Raw genomic sequence first — 26270 nt, 5'->3', positions numbered from 1 at the left:
GCCACTAAATCAAACAGCTCCTGATGGTTACGTATTTTGAAAACGTGATGATAGAAGTCTTCCTGAACTGATATCATGTTTGCCTTTAACCTATGAAAGCCTAATGAAATAGATTTTTCTTAATGAAAAATGCGACTTATCAAGATTCTACCGAAATTAAAGAAACACTTAAAGTATTGAAACTTCTACCAAAAAAATATAAAAATATCAATTGCACCCTTAAAAAGAAGTGACTTTTATTGGTGTGACAATGGTTGATCTTTTAAATCTATGCATTTCTGTAAGGCAAAATTGGCATATATCTGAGATCAAAGTGTTGCTTAAAACAAACAAAAAAAAGATGACAATTACATTGGGTTAGTTAAAGTTTTTCCAGAAGATTAGCACAATAAATGATACACATTTGGAAACAAAAATGCTATCATGTGTACAAAACACATGCTGGAATCATAACAGGCATACATCAGCCAACTGCTCATTCCATCAACTGTGAACACCTACTGTGTGCCTAGCCCAGAGTCAGGTGCTAAGTTCTGTGCTACTTGTTTCTATGACAGTTCATTAATCATGATGTTTGTACTACATGGTTAACATTTCTGTACTACGACCCAAATGAATCTTGGCCTCTATACATGATTTATTTAAGTAAGAAGAAGAGTGTGGCCAATTCAGGATTACCTCACATTTATTTAGCAACCCAGTTTCTTGCAGCCGTGACCAGATGCTCTGAATTCGTCCAGCGTGCTCAGGGTGGGTGGTGGAATTGCCACAAATGCACTGGTGTTTCAGCATCAGAGGGTCATAGGCAATTCCTTCAAGACAAAGAAAACACAACACAAGATTGAGTAATGATTTAAGGGACAAATTAGAAAACATGATTACTCAAAAAAAGTTAATCTTTTAAAAATGAATTCTATGCACAGAGAAATAATATCTATCAACAAGTTCTCTGGAGCCATAAGAGCTACTTAGTTCTATGTATCTGAATATGTATTAAAAAAAAATGGTGAAAACAGTGCTCAGAACTCAGCTTAGTAAGTCTGTAAAGTGATGAGGATGGTGACACTTTAAGAAACTTCAGATAAAAAAAAATAATAACTGTCATCTTACCAGTATTTTAAATTATTACAAAGTATTTTTAGACAGGTAATTCAACAGAGGTTTTAATTTTATCTTTAAAGTCACAAGATGAACTGGCTCTTCAAAACCTGAATTTACTTCATGAGTAACTCTAGTTTCACTTTAGATGAGGTTTACATCCTTGTTATAAACTGGAGGTTTTCCAAATGCCTGTCTATTCTGTCATCAAAGCTGTGTGAAAAGAATTTCTTCTTTACTTATTTGTGCTTTTCTCATAATACATGCCATTATGCAAGTAATATTGATGTATATCTTATATATTATGGGATTTTTGAAATACTTATTTTAAAAAGCCCAGGAATAATTTGGTATACTGTTACTAAAAAAAAAAAAAAAAAAAAAAAATTACACAGATAATTAATGAATAAAATTTGTTTTTAAATTATCCTGAATTAGTACGTTTTATGTTTCGCTTAGACTCTGCAAGGGGAATGATTCTATAAAAATTTGATGAAACGAAACATCAGGAGTTTATAAAATAAAACATTTTAAGCAAAAATTCAGTTGACAATTGTACCTCTGGTAAATTTTAAAGATTTACACCCTCAAATCTACCCCTTGAAGAGAAAAACATGCCTGACATAAGAAATTATTTAATTAATTAAATCTCTTTCAATAAATTACCGTAGAATTCCATGGGGGGAGGGGGAGAATCTATGATAAGGAATAAAGAAAAATAAATATCCATTCAGCAACAGATACGTACCAGCAATTTGTGTTGTATAGTGAGTTTAGTTTAAACCCTTTTATTCTCCCTTTACTTCCATTATAGTTTAAAAAATCATGCAGAGGAATCACCTATGCACTTTGAAATCATGTGGTAAAATTTTGTCTAACAAAATATATATTATTGGTCCAAACAGAATCCATTCTTAAAACTCAAATGGCTTCAAAATTCATCCCTATGCCCATGACACTCACATTTTCATTCTTAGCCTTGACCTCTCTTCTGAGCTGCACATTTGCACACTTATCTATTCACTTACCCACTCAAAATCTCTACTGGGGTGTTGTTATGGATTGAATTGTGTCCCCCAAAAATATGTGTTGTAAATCTTTTTTTTTTTTCAGTGTCATTGTGAAATTTTTTTTTAAATTAATTTTTATTAAGCTTTAAGTGAACATTTACAATTCCAATCAGTCTGTCACATGTAGGTTTACATACATCTTACTCCCTTCTCCCACTTGCTCTCCCCCTATTGAGTCAGCCCTTTCAGTCTCTCGTTTCGTGCCAATTTTGCCATCTTCCCTCTCTCTCTATCTTCCCATCCCCCCTCCAGTTAAGAGTTGCCAACACACTCTCCAGTGTCCACCTAATTTAATTGGCTCACTCTTCATCAGCATCTCTCTCCCCCCTACTGACCAGTCCTTTTCATGCCTGATGAGTTGTCTTCGGGGATGGTTCCTGTCCTGTGCCATCAGAAGTTCTGGGGAGCATTGTCTCTGGGATTCCTCTAGTCGCATTCATATCATTAGGTATGGTCTTTTTATGAGAATTTGGGGTCTGTATCCCATTGGCCTCCTGCTCCCTCCGGAGTTGTCTGTTGTGCTCCCTAGCAGGGCAGACATCGATTGTGGCCGGGCACCAACTAGTTCTTCTGGTCTCAGGATAATGTAGGTCTCTGGTTCATGTGCCCCTTTCTGTCTCTTGGGTTTGTGTTGTAAATCTTAACCTCTATCCTGTGTTTATAATTTCATTTGGGAACAGACTGTCTTTGCTATATTAATGAGGAAGGATTAGTGTACGGTATATCTTGAATCAATCTTTTTTGAGATATAAAAGAGATTAAATGCAAGCTAGCAAGTAGAGATGGGGTAAGATAGATGCCAAGACATATGGAGATCTCCAAGGAACCAGAAAGCAGAAGTGAAAGAGACAAGGACCTTCCTCCAGGGCCTACAGAGAGAAAGCCTTCCCCTAGAGCCAGGGCTCTGAATTCAGACTTTCAGCTTCCTAAACTGTGAGAAAATAAAATTCTGTTTGTTAAAGCCATCCACTTGCAGTATTTCTGTTACAGCAGGAGCACGGGAAGCAGGACCTTCTAAGTTTCAAAGGGTGGGGCTATGGTCTACTGGATCTAAAAGGGTGGGGCCACAGCCTCTAGGTATCAAAGAGTTGGGTCTTTGCCAACTTGGTTCTGGAGTGTGAGGTTGCTGTTAAATTCTGCTGGGGGATGGGGATGCCACCCCAAGCTGAGAGGGCAGGACTGCCAAGCCTAAAGGGCAGAAGAACAGGGCCTGCTGCGGCTTAAAGGGTGGTGGTGCCACTCAGATGGAATAGGAGAATGGGACTGCCTAATGCCAAGGGAGCAGAGTTGCCATTCCAGATGGCTTCAAAGGTGAGGAGATACCATACAGAATTCAAAGGGTGTGGCCAACACCCGGAGTCTGGAGGTCAGGGCCATTGACCAGATGGTCTTACAGAAGATTATTTTCAAGGATTGAGAGCTAATGTAGTTTGTTCTGCAGGGTTTTGAACTTGCTTAGTGCCTGTTACCCTTTCTTTCCCTCCAATTTCTCCCATTTGTAATGGAAACGTCTACCTCATGCTTGTTTCACCATTATACTTTGGAAGCAAATAATTTGTATTCTAGATTTCACAGGTTCGCAGATGAAGAGGAATTTTTCCACAGGATAGACTATGCCTCACTTCACACCCATTTTTTTTTTTTTTTTATTTAGATGATTCAGAAGATATTTTGGACTTGGAATTGATGTAAGACTTTTGGGATGATGTGATGGCTGAATGTGTTTTGCATGTGGCAAACATGAATTTTGGGGGGGCCAAAGGGTGGAATGTTATAGATTCAATTGTGTCCCCCCAAAAATATGTGTTGTAAATCCTAGCCTCTATGCCCATGATTATGATCTCATTTGGGAATGGGTTGTCTTTGATATGTTAAAGAGGAAGGATTAGTGTAGGGTGTATTTTGAGTCAATGAGACATAAAAGAGATTAAATGCAAGCTAACAAGAAGAGATGGGGTAAGATAGATACCCAGACACATGGAGATTTCCAAGGAACTGGGAAGCAGAAGCTAAGGAGACAAGAACCTTCCTCCAGAGCCTACAGAGAGAGAAAGCCTTTCCTAGAGCTGATGCTGAATTCAGACTTCTAGCTTCCTACACTGTGAGAAAATAAACTTGTTTGCTCTAGCCATCCATTGTGCTATTTCTGTTATTGCACACTAGATAACTAAGACAGATGTCTCATGGTTTTTATAAACTGAAAAAGCCTTTAATTTGAATTTACAGCCCGAAACTGCCCAAAATGTTTACCATTTCAGAAAAGAGCGTCATGATCAACCATTGCTCATGCCAGAAAACTTAGTGTCCTTCAGACATGCCCTCTCCAATGAACCAAAGAGTACTACCTATCTTTCCACCAAAGTAGTTCTTGAATTACCCACTTCTCTCCATCTCCAAAACCAGAAACAATCAAAGGTAATACTGTCTTGGTTCTAGATTCCTGAGATATCTTCCTAACTGGTCATCTGACTTTAACTCTAATCCATTTGCCATACAATAGCAACAATTTTGCTTAAAAATCCAACTGTCACTTCACCAACAACATTGAAATTCTTGAAGCACAGGCTCCTCCTTATCTCTACAATGTCATCTTGCAACCTTGCCTCTCTTGATCTCTATTTCTCCCACAAAGGCCTTCCTTCCATTCCTGAAAAGGGACACCATCTTTCTGGTCTTGGGATATTCATTCATGTTGCTCCATATAAGCCAGAAATTCTTCCTTTCTGCCGCCCAGAACTCCATCCCTCCTCTGAATAATTCCTACACATTCTTTAAGGCTCGGTTTTCATGTTACTTTCTCAACAAAGCATATCCTAAGATCTCTAAATCAGCTCTCCTACTATTTGCTTATATTACCCTTTAGATAACCTTCAGAGCATTTATCTCAATTATATAATTCTCATGTAATTTTGTTAAATATCAGTTTTCCTCAATAGACGGTATTCTTGTTGTTGTGTGTTAATGAGTTGATTCTCACTGACAGCAAACCTATAGGCAGGGAAGAACTGTCCCACAGGGTTTCCTAGGCTGTAATCTTTACGGGAGCTAATCGCCAGGTCTTTTCTTCTGCTGAGCCACTCATGGGTTCCATCCATCAACCTTTCAGTTTGCAGCCGAGCACTTAACCACTGCAATGGTAAAATCTATGAAAGCACAGGCTACACTTGCGTTGTTTAACACTGATCTCCCAATGCCTGGAAATGTGCCTGGCATACCTTAAAAATATTGTTTATTAAATGAATGAAAAACAAACAAATGAACGAATTCTAGAACTAGGTCCAATATTTCCATTATAAAGCCTTCTTAATCAGCCTAGTGAGGGAAAATTCCTTGGCCATCTGATTTTTGAGGTCTTACTTTCTTAACTGAATGCAGGCTATCAAACAATATCATTAATATTACACACAAGTAAAATTTTGCTGATGATCATTCAAAAGTGTTTGCAGCAGTACATTGACAGGGAACTGCCAGAAATTCAAGACGGATTCAGAAGAGGACATGGAACAAGGGATAACACTGGTGAGGTTAGATGGATCTTGGCTGCAAGCAGAGAATACCAGAAAGATGTTTACCTGTGTTTTATTGACTATGCTAAAGCATTCGACTGTGTGGATTATAACAAATTATGGATAACATTGCGAAGAATGGGAATTCCAGAACACTTCATTGTGCTTATGAGGGACGTGTACATAGATCAACAGGCAGTCTTTTGAATAGAACGAGGGGATACTGAGTGGTTTAAAGTCAGGAAAGGTATGCATTAGGCTTGTATCCTTTCACCATACTTATTCAATCAGTATGCTGAGCAAATAACCTGAGAAGCTGGGCTACATGAAGAAGAATGGAGCATTATGATTGGAGGAAGACTCATTAATAACCTGTGTTATGCAGATGACACAACCTAGCTTGCTGAAAGTGAACAGGACTTGAAGAACTTACTGATGAAGATCAAAGTCTACAGCCTTCAGTATGGATTACACTTCAACATAAAGAAAACAAAAATCTTCACAACCGGACCAATAAGCAACATCATGATAAACAGAGGACAGATTGAACTTGTCAAGGATTTGGGTTTACTTGGATCCACAATCAACACCCATGGAAGCAGAAGTCAAGAAATCAAAAGACACATTGCACTATGCAAATCTGCTGCAAAAGACCTCTTTACAGTGCTGAAAAGCAAAGACGTCACCTTGAAGACTAAGGTGTGCATGACCCAAGCCACGATGTTTTCAATTGCCTCATATGCATGCAAAAGCTGGACAATGAATAAGGAAGACTGAAGAATTGATGCCTTTCGGCGATAGTGTTGGCAAAGAATATTGAATATACTATAGACTGGCAAAAGAATGAATAAATCTGTCTTGGAAAAAGTACACGCAGAATGCGCCTTAGAAGCAAGGATGGCAAGACATCATCTCACATACTCTGGGCATGTTATCAGGAAGGATCAGTCCCTGGAGAAAGACATCATGCTGGGTAAAGTAGGAGGTCAACGAAAAAGAGGAAGAACCTCAAGGAGATGGACTGGCACAGTGGCCACAAAAATGAGCTCAAGAATAACAATGATTACGAGGATAGTGCAGGACCGGGCAGTGTTTCGTTCTGTTGTGCACAGCGTCTCTACGAGTCAGAACCGACTCAACGGCACCTAACAACAACTTCCTTAACGTTCCACCTTTTATATGTCTTATATTTCCACCAGTTTTCAAGTGCATCTAGTACAGGCATTTATTTTACTTGGCTCTATAATTCTACATGTCATTTTGGACAAAGAGGAGATAAATAAATATCTTTAAATAAATCCAAAATGAAAACATGAAGAAAGGCATAAAAGAAATGCCTTCACGATTCAGATTTATCAAGGATTTATGAGTTGTTATTGTATAACAGGAAAATTTAACATTTTTCAACCACAATTTCATACTGTGTAAAATGAAAGATCTATAACAACAATATAGAAACAAATAGTATAGTATCTGCCTCGTTTTAAAAACATTTTCTTGAAGAGTGAAGATTCTATTCATTAATTAACTTTTTCACTATTTCATCTCTTGACATATCTAGCCTCACCTCCATAGATAACATTTTCCCCATAAACCACTACCTACCAAAAAAAATATTGTGATATGGGTTATAGTAGTGAGAAATTGTAGTCAGGTATCTGGAGATTATAATACAAAGTCCAGGAACTCTTGGAAAGTCTTTTGAATTTACGGAGAAATAAATAAATTCTGGAACCCCAAACCTCCACTGACTCATCTAAATGATGTATCAATGAGGTGTTAACAGGTAGAAGGCAAGGTGAAACTTTAACCTCATCCTTCATCTCCATTCCTTTCTTTCTTTCCAGAAACAAAAACTTATAGGGTGAGAAATAAGACTGTCCTTCTCTCTGGGATTCATGTGGAATTCTACTTTGGTTTGACTTTCTGCCGCACTGCTTACCACTTGCAATATAAGCCAATGGATCAATCTCTCTCTCCATTAATTCCTTGCCAGCATTTTCTATCCTGATAGTTTTTTTTTTTTTTAAGGTCCTACAATTTTTCATATGTGTCCTTAGACAAGCTTAGTCTTTGTACTTCTATTTATTTCTCTGATTTTCAGTTTTATTAAATGATATAATGTATATACCTCCCCTACTGTAGTGGTTACCCCTTTTATTAATCATTGTTTTGTTGTTAGTTGCCACTGAGTCAATGCCGACTCACGGAAACCCCACTTGTGCAGAGCAGAACTGCTCCATGGGGTTTTCAAGGATGTGACCTTCTGGGAGCAGATTACCAAGCCTGTCTTCTGAGGCGCCTTTAGGTGGGTTCAAATTGCTAACCTTTCAGCTAGTAACTTAAATGCTTGTATCACCCAGGACCTCCTTTATTAATCATTATACGGAGTTCTTATTTAGTGACAGAATCCATTCATATTTCTAGGTTTATACTCAATCTTGTAGGACACTGTTAGGCTAAATCCACCTGGTCTATCAAGGAAGTTGAGTCTAGAACCTTCAGACCTGAAATTTCTGATCCTGATTCCTAACATTCAACTTTATATTGAATCTCTGGTAGCTGCCTGAGGTCTCATGCCTTCTTAAGATATTTGCTTAATAACATTTATCAAACACTTTGTAAAATCAAGGGGCTGACCAGCCATGATATAAATACAAATGACACAGGATCTCCCATGAAATATGCAGATTCAGTAGACAGTTGTTGAAGATTCATGAATGTTCACTATGTTCCAGGTATCAGCTTCATCTTATTACACTTAACATATGACCTAGTAGTAGAGGTGAGGCAGGTGTAAATACAGTTACATGGCATGTTAAAAACAAAACAAAACTGTCTTGCAAGCAAGGAAAAAAATAAATATGGGAGTAGGAGGCCAGAGAAGGTCTCTTAAAAAAAAAAAAACCTTCAAATGATAGAGTTACTAAAACAGAAGGGGCTATTTCGAGGCAAGGGTCACTCCTAACGGCCTCCAAATCAGAACTATACAGCTGCTGTTATACTGTCTACCCGTAAGCGTAATAGATCCATAAATTTGATCTTGCCCCTTTTTCCACTTTTACTATACTCTTTACATTCTATTACCAGGATTCTTTTTTTATAATATCTTTTAACAGAAACCCTTAAATCAAAGAGCCAAACTGTGCACTTTTTATTTATGTGTAAAACTTCATTTGCCCATTAAACAAATGATGTAATGTCCCAAAATTATTTTTCTAAAAATGAGTAAATTGGGCCTCTCGCTAGATAAGAAGTATTGTCTAATACAGGGTAACTCTGACGTACGTCGGGGTTGTTATGACAACTGCATTGTAAGTCAGTTCTGATATAAGTCAAATACCTCTTTTTTTTTTTTTAAGTTTTCATTTCAAAATACAGTGGTGTTTTGAAAAGTAAATCATAAAACTGAACATCTGCCAGTGAACATCTGAGAATGATAACATCATAAAATTACATGCTGCAACAGTGTATGCAGTACATGTTACTAATGGTAAGATATACAGAAAAAAAAAAAATGGACGGCCATAAATGTGGTTCGTTGTAATGTGAATACGTTGTAAGTTGGGGACTAACTGTATTTATAGTTATTTTTTCCTGTAAATGATCTGTTACCAGAGTATCAGACAGTTAGAAAGGAAACAGATGAAATTCCACCTTAAGCCTTCCAACTAACACTGTATGCAAATCTGCCAGAGCCTAGGGATTGGATTAAGTGTTGCCATCCAACTACACAATGAAGAAGATTCTACTGGTATGTAAACTGGCAGAAGGTGAAGCCAAAAACAATTAACTGCATACTTGCTGGCAAAATACATGGAAAGATTTCTCTATCTTCAAGAATGAGTGAAAAACAGAGGAAAGAGGAGAAAAAAATTTATTCTGACTACTTAGGAAAAGGCAACTTGAGGAATATGATTTACTATGGAAAAAAAAAAAGTTGCTATCAAGTCAGTTCTAACTCATTTGACCCCATGTGTATCAGAGTAGAACTGTGCTCCACAAGGTTTTCAATAGCTGATTTTTCAGAACCAGCTCACCAAGCCTTTCTTCTGAATTGCCTCTGGGTATACTCAAACCCCCAACCTCTCAGTTATCAGCCGAGCACATTAAATATTTGCAATACCCAGGGACTCCATGATTTTCTATTGGGACCCAAATAAGATTTTAGAAAACTTCTGGTATCCTTAACAGGAGATCAAAAAGGTTTTAGGCGTATAAAACAGGAACAAAAGCTAAAAGGACATATTAAGATAAAATAAAAAGACAATGGTACAAATAAAAAGAGAGCTGGATAAGATAAATAGGGATTGCAAAGAAACAAAATAAACAGTAGCAAAATTACAATCTGGATTAGAGGCAAGAGATATTTAAAGGAATTTATATGTCAGAAAATTAGATCAGTGTCATTGAATACAATTTTCAGAAGCCCAGGGACTGAGAGGTACACAACAAGAGGAGATAAAAATATGGACATCAGAAAATAGAGAGCAGAAGAAGTTGTAGTTGCCTCTGGGGAGGAAATAAGACTAACTGAATAACAAGAATAATTGAAGGTATTTTTTTCCTTATGTAGAAACAAACAAGTGTATGAGTATGAAACTGAAAAGGCTCTTCATAAAGATAATTTATTTTTTAAATAAACAAGATAAATCAAATTCCCTATTTGGCTCCAGAAAAGATTACAAAATCCCCCTCATTACAGAACACGTGTCAATATGGCCTCCGAATTCTCCTCTTCAGTGCTAAACCACTTGAGCCTTTGTCCACATTTCCAGGCATTTCAGACAAAAATCTGTGCTCCCAAAAAAGTAATAATTCATATATTCATGTATGAAGGTAACAGGATAACATTCTCAGGTATGAAAAAAAAAAACATACACAACCTTTTTGAAAATTTCTTCAATACACACTCTGGCTAAATGACCTATGTATAAAAATTATGATTTCAAGAACGGGTGAGTTGTAATGCAACAGAATTTTCAGAGAATTGTAGTCAGTAAATCTCAAAATTAATCCTAAATAATTCTGCTTAGGTGACATGTCCAAAGTTAGTCCTAATGGAGAAAATATTCAATAAAATATTAATTTAGCCAATATAATTCATGTGTAAAATTCTAGATGGTGAACTAACATTTATATTTTTGGAAATTACAAAAATTGATACACTTAAAAAAATGATACAATGTCATTGAAGGCAATTTGGTAAAACTAGAAAACTATAACGGAGACTCACCCATTATTCTATCACAGGCAGTCACAATTAAAATGTTATATTCAGAATTTTTTTCTCTTCCTATGGGCCCATCACACCTATTAAGTGAAACTGGAATCATCAGGTTTTAGAAAGAAAAAGGTAGAAATGAATGGCAGTGTTTCCTTTCTAGTTTGCAGAAAGAGACAGTACTAAATTGTTTCTGAAATATTTAAAGTTAAGAGTTAGTCTTAAATTTTAACTAATATGTGTATTTCCAAATTAATAGAGAAAATTGTTCTTAATTCATATAACTAAAGATAAAATAGAAATTGAATGGCTTTGGAAGCATTTAAAAATAGAAGGCATAATAACAGATAACAGAAGTGGGACCAAGCATCCCAGAAAAAAACCCAGTGCTGTCATATTAGCTATAAAATATAATGTAGTTTTTAAAAATCAAGTTTTTTATTTATAAGCAAACATAAAACCCACAAAGTCCTGTATATTCAATATGATGCAAATTTAAAATATATATATACAGGTATGTGTAAATACACATATATATCTATATGTATATGTACATACATAATGTTCATAAAATTATCTTGGGATGAGGGCTTATGAGGCATTTTTTAAACATTTTTTTATTGAATTTTGTATAAAATATCTATACAATAATATTTATAACCAAGAGCAATAAGTAGAAGGAATGACAGAGAATCACCATTTTGAAACCTCTAATGAAATAATTCATTCAGGCAAAAATTATCTATGGGTAAGACCATTAGATGAACTATTGATGAGGTACTTTACAATGGAGGGATCAGACTGTCACCATCTGAACCCACAGATCAATCTTAACATGACTAAAAGTAAGACAACCTGTCATCATGGTGATGCAATATGAAGTACTGTCACAATAACGGTAAAAAAATTGAACAGAAATCTAATAAGTTCTTTAAAACTAACTTCTCGGTGACAAGAAATACAAGGGATAGAGAAACAAGCTAAAGGACACCACTGGGAAGCAGACTAATCCAGAATGGAGATATTCCATTAGTAACTGACACCATTCCTTCAGCAAGTCATGGCAGCATGGGGTGGGGCCAGAGGGAAGGGAAGAGAAACCACACTAGATTTAAAAAGACCAAGAGATCTGACAGTGAAACTGAATATAGGGATCTTCTTTGGCTTCTAATTAGAACAAACCAAAATCCAAACCAAACCCACTGCCATCAAGTCAATTCTGACCACAGTGACCCTGTGTTATTTCCAAGGCCATAAATTTCTACCAAAGCAGAATGCCACATCGTACCCTACAGAGCCGCTGGTGGTTTTGAACTGCTAACTTTTTGGTTAGCAATCAATTGCTTTAACCACTGTGCCATGAGGGCTCCTTAACTAGAGCAAACCCACTATAAAGAAAAAAAATTAAAGGATATGAAACAAATAGGCAAAGTATTAAATTTATTATGTCAGGGTGATGGGTAGATGAGGGTTTATAATACTATTTTCTATTGTGTGTGCTTGGAATTTTTCATTATAAAGTAAATTGTGTCATTAAAATAGAAGAATGGGTGAATTATTCTGTTTTAATTTTCATCTATGGTAGTTAAAACATTTTAGAATAAAAGTAGAGAAATATACGAATCAAAAATGCAGAGTCTATATTCACTTTAAAGTTTATGCAAAATGTCAAAAGAATAGGGTTTGGCTTTTCAGAATTATTGCATAAATTTCTCTTTAAGAGAATTTTATTTCATTTTGTTTCGTTTTAGATTAGGGCAAAATCCTGACTATGTTTTGGATATACCGATGGGGTCAAAATTTGGCTCTGAAAGAATTTGCACGTTATCAAATTGAGTTATTCTCCTAAATAAAAAAAAAGAACTATTTTTGTCATTCTCAGTGAGAATTAGATAAGCTACTTCGGGAGGAGTTTTTCAGAAGAAACTTCAAGCCCAGATATTTGAGGACAGCAGTTTTAAAACACTTTTCTGCCCAGAGGAAATTCATCTCTCCATTCTGATTAAGGCTGTAAACAGATGTTACTCTGGAAGGTATTAAAGTACACACACACACAAACACACATATACAACTTTTCTTTATGCTGTTAAAGAATGGCATAATTCATATATGTCCAATGCTTTTACAATTTAAAATAAATTAATAATTATTATTCCTTAATCTCTACTGAATGTTTTCAAAGATTATTTATTGAATAGGAAAATATTTATTACATAGCATTAACTGACAAAGTAAGATAAAACAGGGTAAAATATACATAATGATTCCAGATTAATAGGTATTATTAAGCCCATAAAGCAAACCAAAACCAAACTGAATGCCATCGAGTCGATTCCAACACATAGCTACCCTATTAAAGAAAACCAAACCTATTGCCTTCCAGTCACTTCTGAGTCACAGCAACCCTGTAAAACAGTAAAACTGCCCCACAGGGTTTCCAAGGAGCAGCTGCTGGATTCGAACATGCTGACCTTTTGGTTAGCAGTTAAGTTCTTAATCACTGTACCACCAGGGCTCCATTATGCCCATAAGAAAAGGAAAAAAAATACTGAAAATAAATGTGTCCAGATTTTAATTGTGGTTACCTGTGAGTGACAGAATAATAGTGATTTTTCTTTATAGTTTTCTAGATTTACCAAATTGTCTTCATGTACATTTACCTATTTTGTAAGGAACAAAAACAGAAAGGTTTCCCCAACATTTCACTTAAGGTACTACTGATATTTTTTTGGTATAATTTCATGCAACCCATGTCTACTTAATCTCATTTCATTCATATGTACATTTATTTGATTCATTTGTTCACTGTACAAAACTATACATTAAGCACCTTCCAAGTACTGATCATGTACTTATATGTTAAGGTCAGAGAGAGGACATAAATACAGGCCCTTACCTCATGGACAGCCCATTAGGACACAATTCCAAAATTAAATAAATAATTATATTTTTTGCAGAGAATAATCCAGTCTGTTGAGAGGGAACAAAATAGGTTGATACAATTTTAATTTAGTCAGCCAAAGAAGGCTTCCTGAAGCAAATAACATATAAACTGAAATCTGAAGGGTCCTATAGAGTTTGCCTTTGCTTGGTAAAACATCTTTGATTTCTAAAATAGAGAAAAAAAGCTCAGTGTTGCTTTTCTCAGACTGAAATATTCAAATGCATTTTACATTCCATCATGTTGTGCTAGCTACCAAACATCAATTTTTAAAATCCATTTAAATAAATTATTTATTAAATAACTTTTGCACAAATTTTGGTTTAGCTTGAGCACTGTGATTCTATTTTATATTAGACTCTGTCTAACAGGATCATGTTAAAAAGGTGAATTATGCAGAGCAATCCAGTGTTGGGAAATGAACTTAGCTTGTGCTGGGTCGTGAGGAAGATAAAGTCAAGCAGATATTTTGCTATTAAATTTTTGCTGCGATGAACACCATTTGGTACAAGCTGGCACACTTTTATCTACTGTGAATGTCCTCTTGTAAGCCATGGGCAGGTCCCATCTCTTGAATAGAAGAGATGACATTAGCAGAGGTAGTGAACACATTGTCTTTTCCTGCGTCATCAAAACTTCATATAAACACCATGTCTTGATTAGAAATAGAAAGAAAACACACCTCTGAAAATGAATATTACTACTCATGTTCATGTATAACATAAAATTTATTTGAATATGTGGCAACCTAGCCCTACAACACACTTTCTTCTTTATCACCTCAACATCTGCAGGGACATATGTTCCTCTTGTCCATCCTAGAAATACCGTCTTCCAGTCTCTCTGTGAGGCCATCACGTAGTGGCTACACGTTAGTCTCTGTGTCTGAGTCTGCTGAAGTCCTCACAGGATATGGTATGAAGACATCTTTCAACAACCAACGCAAATCAGACTACACTTTTTCCCTTGGAACATTTTTTTTTTTGGTCTTTACAAACAAGGGTGGGGGAGAGGGGGAGATGGCTACTCCGGTTGGCAGCTGAGGGCCCACATGGACTGTGAAGGTTTGAAAGGTGTACCTTCAAAATTATGTGAGCTTTGCCTTCAATGTCACTTTTGACTTTTCTAAAACGTATTTGTAACTAATAAATGTTTTTTAAAAGTCAAAAGAAAGGAGTTTAATGTTTAAAAATATATCAATTCAGATAGGCTAGAAATGAAAGCCTTAGAGATCATCGAGATTATTGGGACCACTAAAGTGCATTTTGAGATCATGCGATTATAAAATGGTGCAGGCTACAGGGGAAATTCAAGTTTGGGATAAAGCCAGAGCTAGATGTGGAGGAGCAGAGCCAAGACAGCGTATTTAATTTTCTTTGGATTTGGGATAGCGCTAAATGAAAATTTGCCAGCTAAATATATATTTTTTTAATCTAAAATCAGTAGAGAGGTGATTAACAGATATATACAAAGTACATACTTTGTAGGATTTTTAAAGACTTCACTGAACTTTTTCTTATATGAATTTAAGTCTTAGGATGCAGTACTTTTACATTCAAATAAAACAGTAAGCGTGTTTTTCTCTACTCAGGTATATAACCCTGAACATCAACAGGATTAGCCAGAACAATAATTATAAAATGACTTTCACTTTCAGTAAATTCAAATTTAAACTAGTGAATTTGTAAGGGTTTACTATGCAATTAACATTTCTTGATTCAGCTAAAATCAAATGTCTATTAGGTATAAAATCCTGTAATTTTAAAAGTAAATTTACATAATCTTCTATTATTAAGCATTTGTTCTCACCAAATTCATTAAATATAAAAAAAAATTCCCTGTTCATTTTCCTGTTTCTCTTTCAAATACATTCTCTGGTAAATCAATACAAGAATGATGGCATCATGAGAAAGAAACCAATTATTTGAAATGACTCCATCTTCAGTGTGGGTGATTATGTTACATTTATGTCATGTTTATATTGTTAGATTTGCAGTCCACTCTTCTATCTGGTTTTTTCCTAAGGGCTACAAAACCTGTTGATTTGGCAACACCATTTTCTCAGACTTTTAGGGCTCTCCAATATTTAGTGATTTTCTTTCATTGGTATCTAAATAACATATGAAAATTAAAGAAAATACAGTATATGAACAAAGGGACACCCCTTCTAACCAAGAAAAGAAACTCTATCTGTAGGATTTCACTAGTGTTGCTGTTCGGTACCTTCAAGTCTGTTTTGACTCATAGTGACTCCATATGACACAGAAGAACTGATCCATAGGGTTTTCTAGAACTGCCCGCTAGGGTTTCCTAGTCTGTTATCTTTACAGGAGCAGATCGCTAGCTGTTCCTCCCATACAGTGGTGTGGCTGGGTGGGGTTGAACTGCCAACCTTTGGGTTAGAGCCGCTGCACCATCAGGGCTCCTTATTACAATAGTAAACAGCATAGAAGTAGACAGCAGCCAACATGAGAACGGGAGCATTGACACAAAATTTTAAAATTAAGCTCACTTTGTAATTTAAAAAATTATTTTGAGTGAATGGAACTGGTATTATGAAAGAATGGCTGTCACTGTGGGTTCTCTGACAGGTTATGACTGAATAAGAGACACTTTCAGGGAAAAGAATTGAAAAGTAAGTACTTCTTAAAAGCTAATGCTCTTACAACCTACACAATGTAGTCCTTTACATCACATATCTGGTTTTGAGCAAAAACTCCGTGAAGACACAAGGATAACACCAAGTATGCCTGATCCAGCAGCTTCCCTGACACTGGGCTGCAGTCCTGGGTCACCTCGGGTACTGGGACAGGTTCTCTATGCTATAGGAGGTAGACAGATCACAGGCAGGGCCTAATGTGGTGAAAGAAATATACGCAACCAGTAGCTCCTAGTAGGGAATGTTGGTTTATGGTATAGCACATTATTAAAAGTAGCCACTATGATGCCTACTTATTAAAGATGCCTAGCGAAGTTAAATAACTTGGTCATTTCATGCACTAATTTAAAAAAGAAAGATGATATCAATGTTTATGAACATGATTTCAGAAAAAGGGTATTTTAACTTTTCCAAGCAGAAAGGGCTGCATGAAGTCATAGAAGCCACAAAAACAAGCTCTGAATCCTCAAAATTGATTTAAAAATAAATCAGATAACCTGTGAGAGCCTGTGGGGAAAGGTACATAAGAATTCTCCCCTTGCTGCATCCAAGTTATAAAATCCCTTAGGGGTACAGTATCTTTCATTTGATCAGCCACAGTTTCAGAGAATGGAACAAGAACGGGGTCCAGCAGATAAAAAAGAACATTTATCCACACATATATTTACAGCATGGTTCCTCTGCAGATGGACTAACACTCCTTTTTTGGGTGTTTTAGACCTGACTTTCCTGTAGTGTTGGAATTATTTGGCTTGTTTTCCTTTGTAGGCAAGTTTTGAAATATCAACACAGCTGTAGGCAAAGGAAGAGGTTGGCCAAAAAGCCCATCCGCAGGTACCATAAAAAATGGAAATGAAACTAGCTTATGGAGAATCAAGCACGGTTTACCTTCGTCTTTTGTTTGCCTTGGAACTCAGAGAAAACAATGAAACAAACAAAACAACGCGGGTGGGGGACACTCTTTAGAGTCAAATGAGAACGCTCAGAATCATAAATTCCCTAGTGGCCAAGCTTCTAGAAGGGAAGAGATTGAGGAACACTGCTAAAGAATGTTATAGGATTCCCCCCCGCCCCGCAAAAAAAGCGGCCCATGCACCTGTTGATGTATTTTCCAGGCCCTTGAATGATAACAATTTATGAGGCTATTAATACTAAGCCCAAGATTTATCAGATGTGCTGTTTGTCTTGTGGCCAATATAACCTCATAAAACTTGTGTTGCTTTGGGTTAAAACAGAGCGTTTTGTTATTGGAGTTATTCAGAGCATTTAAATCGGCTAATCCTACGAGAACAGCGCATTTAGCCTGCCTATTAAGGGGAGAAGTCTTTAGGGATTCCTACCAGTTGCAGAACCAGGCTTGAGGGGGCGGTCCGTTGCTGGGTGAGGTAAAATGGAGGCAGCAGGGGAGGAGTGGGTCCTGGAGACAAGACGATGTTTGTCTAATCCATCCATGCCAACCACAGCCAGCGGAGCTTGGAGCACGGAGAGCGCATGTGCATGCTGGGGCTCCAGGAAGGGCTGTTGCCAAGAAAACAGCACAGTAGAAAGAAACGTGAGACCAGAATTGAGGGAGACATGTCAACAAATTAAGTTCATCAGGTCAGAGACATAATAAACGGTGTGAAGGAAAAAGAAAAAAAAATAGAGAAAGGGAGAGAAAAAACAAGACCTAGTCAATAAATCCATTCAACAGATGTTTTCACACTGAAGGCCAGGCCTGTCTGTCTGGCTAAGGAGAAGGTGATGGCAGGAGGCCTGTCAGTTTGAACTGATTGAAAGAAATAGACCTTTAACCTCAAGAGTAACATCGACTTAGACTCATTTCGCATCTTGATATCAACGTTTTGAATACAACCCCAGAACCGTTGCAACACCAAGTGGGAGAACAATTTATTTGCCTTCAAACTGCCAATGAGGCTAATTCCAAAAATTCTATTGTAAATTTATTTCAGTAATATTCTTAATGAAATTTATGGAGCCTCTAAAAATTATGAATTAAATGGGCATGTGTTGAGACCTTGTAGCCTTCATATAAAGCAAAACCCACTGCCGTCAAGTCGGTTCCGACTCATAGCGACCCTATAAGACAGAGTAGAACTGCCCCATAGTTTCCAAGGAGCGCCTGGCGGATTCGAAGTGCTAACTTCTTGGTTAGCAGCTGTAGCACTTAACCACTATGCAACCAGGGTTTCCAGCCTTCGTATAATGTATAGAATATTAATTTTTTGTGGCTGTTGTATGGTATAATCTCAATATTATCAGTTACTAATTTTTTTATAGAGTATTAAATATATTCTCAGTGATTTAACAATGTTATCATTCTTCATACTTCTCAAGTTACAAACTCAAAGAACCAGTTTGAAAGCTTCTGGAAGACTCAGTTTATTCCTCTGTCTCTAAGAAAGACAATCACTAAAACACAGATGGGTAGCTAATCTAACCATCATTACTATACATTGAATATTTCCTCTTTCTTCAACATCAAGAATTTATAACCTTTGTGTTTTTTTTTATGCTCCTTTCCTTTTTCATGTTTTTTGTGAGCATGGAAAACAGTTGAACAGTGGTAGGAAAGCATGATCTTTATAGTTCATGCATATGGAAGATGACCCTCCAAAAGGTTAATAATATCCCGAAATACAAATGTAATTCCTAAAATTTAAAAAATGTGCATGCCTGTCTGCTTCAATCTACCTAGATAGCATTTACTCTTTCAAAACTTGGCTCAAACACTACCTCACTTAAGGACACCTTCCATTAACCTTCGTTTAAGTGCTCCCCTCCAGAAAACCCCAAACCCATTGCCCTCAATTCCAACTCATAGCAACCCTATTGGTTAAAGTGCTTGGCTGCTAACTGAAAGGTCTGTAGTTCAAACCCACCATTGGCTCTGCGGGAGTAAGATGTGGCAGTCTGTTTCCGCAAAGCTTACAGCCTTGGAAACCGTATGGGACCGTTCTACCCTGCCATATAGGGTAACTGTGAGTTGATGGTACTCCCCTAGCACCCAGCATATTCCATTAAAATGTCATATTCATTTTGAATCTCCAGCATGAGTCCTGGCATATCCTAAGGGTAAAAATTATACAATAAGGAGAAAACAAGCAATATATACAAAACCTTTGTACTCAATGGATACTATGCAGTTCTATGTAATAGTAGCTTTCTCTGTATATACGCGTTAATGTTATGTATGAATATATGTTACAATTATGAATGAGTTTTGTTTTAGATCCTAGTAGAGATTTCTCAGTTTAGGAAAAGAAAATAACGATAATTTAAATCTAGTTTTAAAAGAAGATTATAATTAATGTGCACGTCACTACTTCTCTTTTATTCTGAAGAATAATTAAACCACCAATCAATCAGAAGGCCATTTTTCACATACTCAGACTTTGGACATTTGCTTTGGTGATTGGGATGGCTTGGGTCAGAGATCTAGTTCTAGTTATAATAGTCTTAACAGTTTATACAAGAGCCTAATTCTTGTGTTTTCTCGAGTGTTTCCCATGTTCAGTGCCCTGAGGATACAACAGTAAGATTGACTCTGTCCCTCCTCACATGGAACTTACAATAGTAGGGGATTCAAATGTGTAATGACGACTGTGGAGTTTTTCTGTCTTGAAAAGACAGTTTTTTCATTTGATCTAAAATGCATAGGTAAATATATTCCTCATGTTGGTAGCATCCAACCCTTCTATCCCTTGCAATCTCCTCTTTAACCCTCATCTCAACTAATGCAAAAGGCCCCAAGTGATCACCCTAATTTTGGTACTAACCATCCTATTCATTCCTGCAAGAATTCTCTTCCTAAAGCCCTGCTAGAAGCAAGGAATTGATACAAAAAAAGTTTCTGAAAGTAGACCAAAGTTTGAAGAACCTCCTCAGCCTGTTATCTGGGACTGTCCTTAACCTGAGGCCAATCTACACTTTCAGTCTTAGATCTTCCATTACTTTTCTAAGTTCTAGCCAAAATCTTATTTACTGTTTAACAAATAGCATCCCTGTCAGCTGTGTTATCATATCTTTGGGCTCTGGTACTTATACCTTTTGGGACCCTTTCTCCATTTAAAAAAAAAAAAGCTAAAATAAAAACATATATATGTATAATTTATATTTTATGATCACATTGGTATAAAGACAAATATAATTCAGACTGGATCCATTACAGATTCTTTATTTTCATATTGATATTTCTTCAGGTTAAAAAATATTAAAATGAAAACATGTTGCAGGCCCCTAAAATTACCTCAAGCCCTGGGCTCTGTGTCTACTGTGCCTAGTGGATACATTGGCCAGGAACATTCCTGATTCCATCAATGTATCATTTCTGTATCACCCCTTAGCGGTGCTTACGGAGCTCCACATTTAGTGTTCATACATGTCTTTTAAGGTCCACTTCGAATTCTACACAAGGCCTTTTTTGAGCTCCCGTATTAAATGTGCTTTCCCCCTCCATTAAATTCTGATTACACTTTGTTTTTCCCTGTCCCATTCCCTGCCATAGTTTTTCATATATTAGTTATTGCACATAGTAACTATTTACTGAGCTCATACTCTGTGCCAAATACTTTGCTAGTTGAAACTTTTTCTGTAGTGCAGAGATGGATACTAAAATATTTGTAAGTATGATAAAATTATGACTATAATGAGTTTTGCATAGGAAAATTGCAGGGTGCTATGAAAAACTACAAAGAAGAAACTGATGTACGTAGTCAGGGGATTTCCCTCTTAGAAAGTGATATTTAATTTGAGATGCAAACAATATATTAGAATTAGGCAAGTGAAGATTGTGCGGAACCTGTAGATACATTGTGTGTGTGTGTGTGTGTGTGCGTGTGCATTGTGTGTGAAATAATATTGAAAGCTTTTTGAACCTGGCACTGGATCTAACTCATCTGTCCACTTGTCTCTTGCTGCATGTTATATTTTTTCTAATGATTTGTAGAAGATAAATAATTATTTGCACATTAAACATAAGAATATGCAACAGATATTTGCAAGGCAAAAGTCCTGGTTTTTTCAGCACCATCACCATGATTTAGATGAATGAGGTTACCAAATGTTTTCTTTCTTAAAGAATACCTCAATCCCGCAACAACTCCATGTAAGTCATGAAACCATCTTACTATTTTTAAGAGTGCGTATTTATTGCTTTAATTGAGTTTCTCAGAACCTGTGAGATAATGGGATAAAAGTTTGCAAAGTCATAAATACAATAAAATTTCACAACCAAAGGTGGGCAACATCCTACTTAACCAATATTCTAACAGTCTTGCCATTAGAAATGTGGCAATATAGGTAAGTGACAAATAACTACTTATTTGATAATTTATTCATCGAATATTAGTGTTCGTCCAATAGCTATTATGCAACCAGAAGGCAAGAGGGCTGTGCTGGGCTGTATGGAAAGGAAAATGAATTAAGCATGGTTCCTGATCTTGGGTATTAACACCCAAAATTCAAGCACCTTATTCCTAGTTAGTAAATACCACCAGGATGTGGGCTTTGCCTATTGAAGGTTTTATATCCATCCACAGGACAATGTTTCATATGTAAAAACCAAACTTGTTGCCATTAAGTCAATTCCAACTCATAGCAACCCTATAGGACAGAGTACAACTGCCCCATAGGGTTTCCAAGGAGTGGCTGGTGGATTCCAACTGCTGACTGTTTGGTTAGCAGTCAAGTTCTTAACCACTGTGCAGCCAGGGCTCTGTTTCATATAGTGCTTAATAAATAAATGTTAAATGAATAAAAAGGAGATATGTAGTGATCCTTAGAATCTTACCCTAAGGATAAAATGAAACAAAAAAATTATATTATAAGCAATCATGACACAAAAGAATCAAGAAGTGACAGAGAATAAAGACCAGACAAAACAATTATCAAAGGACATTATACTTTGCATTAATTATCAAAAGAAATTAGTTAGTGTTGGAGCCAAGAGATAATGATGCAAAAACTTCGGTGGTATATGGATTATTTTTCCTTTTTGCTTTTGTATGGTTTCCAAGTTTTCCAAATATCGCCTATATTAAACTTTAATTAAGAAAAATGGTAAACGTTGAACCTTTCGAACGCCTCATTAAGACAGATTCATAATCGCGGGACCTAGAGCAGACACAGGTCAAACATTTTTTGGACCTTCTGCCAAAAAAGGACTATAGAGGAGATAAAATATTTTAAACACTGTCTGGTTAAGCAAATTCATTTTTAAAAAGAGTTGCTACAGTATGTGCTTTTACGAATGAGAGATGGCTTCTAATATAGAGACCAAATAGTGACGGTTCAGTAAGCCACACAATATTATGGAGTATATTAGTCATCAAGCTATCACAAAATGCTAAGCCACTTTTATTTCAGGTGGTATACCTCCTCACCAAAAAAAGCATGCTTCCTAAGACGTTGGAAACAGATTATACTGTACTGTTGTAGCTAGAATCGATCTCAGTATTTCAGTATTTTTTTTTTTTTTTTTTAATTAGCTATGTTGTTGGAAAAAAAAAAAAAAACTTTTTTTTTTTTTATCTTGTTGTTAGGTGCTGTCGGGTCAATTTCCACTCACAGCAACCCTTTGTGACAGTAGAACTGCGCCTTAGGGTTTTCTAGGCTGTAATCTTTACAGGAACAAGATAGCCAGGTCTTTCTCCTGCATAGCCCTTTGGGTGGGTTTAAACTGCCAGTTTTTCCATTAAGCAGCCCAGTGCTTAACCATTGTACCAACACGGCTCCTTATTAGCAACTTTAATGAGAAATAAATTTGGCTGTGGTTCTTTTTTTGTACTTCCGGTGGTGAAGTGGTTAAGAGCTGGGGCTGTTAACCAAAAGGTCAGCAGTTTGAATCCACCAGCACCTCCTTGGAAGCCCTGTGGGGCAGTTCCACTCTGTCAGTTGCTTTGAGTAGGAATGGATTCAATGGCAAGGTGTTTGGTTTTTTTTGAAGTACAAAAGTGCGTGTTTCTCTCCTACATAGAAAATTAAAGTGTTGAACAGTGCAGAACCTATTGTTAGCAAAAATTAGATACCCAAATTAACCTTTTATTTTTTGAGCACCAATGAAGAATGTGCCATGCCTCTTAAGTGAATAATAACCCCCTAAAAATTTATTTTTTATTAAAATAAGTTTTAAACATACCATATTAAGTCTGTTTTCTTATGCATAAGTTAGTCTTTCTTTTTTCAGGTGATTTAATTGGGATCTTTGTTTTGATTGGTTACTTTGCTGGAATGTGATATAGGAAAATTCTCTGAGATTATTGAGATATGAAGACTTTTCTGTATACGGGTGCTCTCAGTCCACTGTGCTTGTGCCTCGTTTGTCTGCTCCCACTGATAAAAGCTGCCCAACTACTTTCACAGAAGAGGTACTCTGCATCGATTGTATAAATTCCTAATGTTGCCTACCAAGACGTTAATGCCATCATGGCCCCAGCACCCCAGAGTCGTAGGTGGTGATAGGCATAGCCATCTGTTTGAGAAACGAGGAGGGTTATGTCCTGAAGTTCTGTGTATGGCAGGCATAGTGTTCTTTCTTAGAGTAAAATATTTATGCAATGGTGATTTGCTAATTAGGATTATAAAGGAATAAAACCTCTGGGTTAAAAAGAATTCAAAGTTTCTATTATTTTATTTAAGCTGTAATTTTGGGGGTTTGCTTTCTCTTTGTTGTTGTTTTGTTTTTATTTTCATTTTGCTTTCTTGTTGTTACTATCCAGGGACCAATTTTATGGCTTCTGAGTTTTCACTGTGTTCTAGATGGTTATGTTGGTTTCCAGATATATTTGGAAGTAACAGGCATTACTTACTGTGTTATAATTGATATCACCATACATTGCCAGTGAGCAAATAATAATAGAAATCAAAAATTATGTGTTCAGTCTTTGAAATAATCAGAATTCTCTGACTTTGTTTAATTAAAGATAAGACCTAAAAGTAAGTGAAGAAAAGATCATGGGGAAAAATTGTTAGGATAAAAATATATTTCCATTAAAAATTCTATTTCTAAAGCATTTGTTTAAAGAATATGTTCTTCCTTGTTTTGGTGTCATGAACAAATTGAATTTTCTCTTTGCTTCATAGTATTTTGAATTTCAGAAGTCTCAATTTTACAGAAAATTAGAATTGGAAATATCCCCATAGATTCTCTTGCAAGATGCCAAAGGCTAATGGAACTTTACATGCTCTCAAGTCTTTGTATTCTCCAGGATGGATTTAGAAAGATTAGTTAATGTTAGGGATTGTTAAATAAAATATGCATATTAATAATTTAAGTGTAGATATGAAATAAATGGAAATAATGTGTATAACTTTAAAATAGAAAAAGTAAAATAAGCAAAATAAAGAGAAAATCTAAAAATAAATAAAGAAAAATGGAAGCATTGAAAAGCCTGAACAAACATAAACCACAAAATAAAGATGCTAGGAACAAATTCCCATGCCACTAAACACAGTTAATGTGAATGTGCCCAATTTACTAGTTGAAGATGGAGATCGTCAGATCGAACTAAATATTTAAATATTTAAAAGGCCATATTTTGTGGCAGAGCAAGATTCAATTACAAGTTGGAAAAAGATATATAGACAAAATACTAACAAAGCAAGAGTCAAAATCCTGTATAGCCATATTAAAAATAGACAAAATGAATTTAAGAGAAAAGTATATAAAGGAACAGAAGATAACTATAATAGAAAAGTTTAATTAACCAAACAAAAATTATAAAGTTGTAGGGACCCCATAACATAGGCTCAAAATGTATAAACATAAACTGGCAGAACTACAAGGAAAAACTGAAAAATGCACATCACAGGAGATTATAACATATTTGTAACAAAAATGAGGGAGATTATAGAAGATTTGAATAACATAGTTTCTTACTTGAAGATATACTAAACTTCGCAGCCAATAAACACATATGCTTTCAAACATATGTGTGACATTTACAAAATTGACCATTATGATAAAGCAAGTGTTAATAAACTTTAAAGAATTAATATCATATAGACCATGTACACTGACATTATAAACAGAGACATCCATTGCCAAAACAAAACTACTCTTTAAAATTTAAAAACACATACCTAAATAACTCATTTTTCTGAGTGAGAAAACTACTTAACATACTAAAAGTATTCATAAAAAGAATTCAGAAAGATGTAAATTAAGAGCTTAAAATGTAGAATTGAGACAGAAGAAACAACAAATCTAAATGTATAAATATTTAAAAAGTATCAAAAATAAAAAGATACTTTTAGAGCAATTATTTAAAAAAAATTTTTTTTTTATTTCTGAATACTGATAATATGATTGGTTGCTGTTTTATTATTTTTGCTCACTTGTATTTTCCAATTGCCTACAACAAACATATTTTTTACATTAAAACTTATATAGAAATGTTATTATATCACTATTTTAGGTAACCGAATTTGCTAAGTCAAGGTGGTGTGTGGGGGGCATGTATCTATAATAATAAAAAAAAAAAAACACAGATAATTAGTTTGGATTTGGACAAGGTGAGACTGCTACTCATGAACAGAAACCCCAACTGCACTGTTCTCCTGGTCATGAACGTAGAGCCTGGCATACAACAGGGACTCACTAGGTGCTAGGTTTGGGGAATGTGTGTATTTACAGCATAGAAATACAACTGTTTCCAGTCTAAGATGGAGGGAAAAATCTACTCTCTGATTTTTCTTTTTTTTTTTTTTTTTACTGAAATGCTGTATCTACATTAATGTAAAATCATGTTGTTTTTTGTCCTTCTTCACATTG

General features: G+C 35.8%; 1 protein-coding gene across 1 annotated transcript in view; it reads right to left on the bottom strand.

Moving 5' to 3' along the window:
* Window positions 1-26270, bottom strand: part of HDAC9 (histone deacetylase 9) — a 794698-nt gene that overhangs the window by 271647 nt on the left and 496781 nt on the right. The window contains exons 13-14 of the mRNA XM_023544374.2: window positions 17839-18016; window positions 679-812 (exon numbers count right to left, since the gene is read on the bottom strand). Of these exons, the coding sequence (XP_023400142.2) occupies window positions 679-812; window positions 17839-18016 (312 nt within the window). The remainder of the gene's footprint in view (window positions 1-678; window positions 813-17838; window positions 18017-26270) is intronic.

Source organism: Loxodonta africana, chromosome 8 (assembly GCF_030014295.1).
Source record: "Loxodonta africana isolate mLoxAfr1 chromosome 8, mLoxAfr1.hap2, whole genome shotgun sequence".
Taxonomy (NCBI): domain Eukaryota; kingdom Metazoa; phylum Chordata; class Mammalia; order Proboscidea; family Elephantidae; genus Loxodonta; species Loxodonta africana.
Note: the sequence above shows the minus strand (reverse complement) of the source record. Positions and strands in the feature narration are given on the sequence as shown.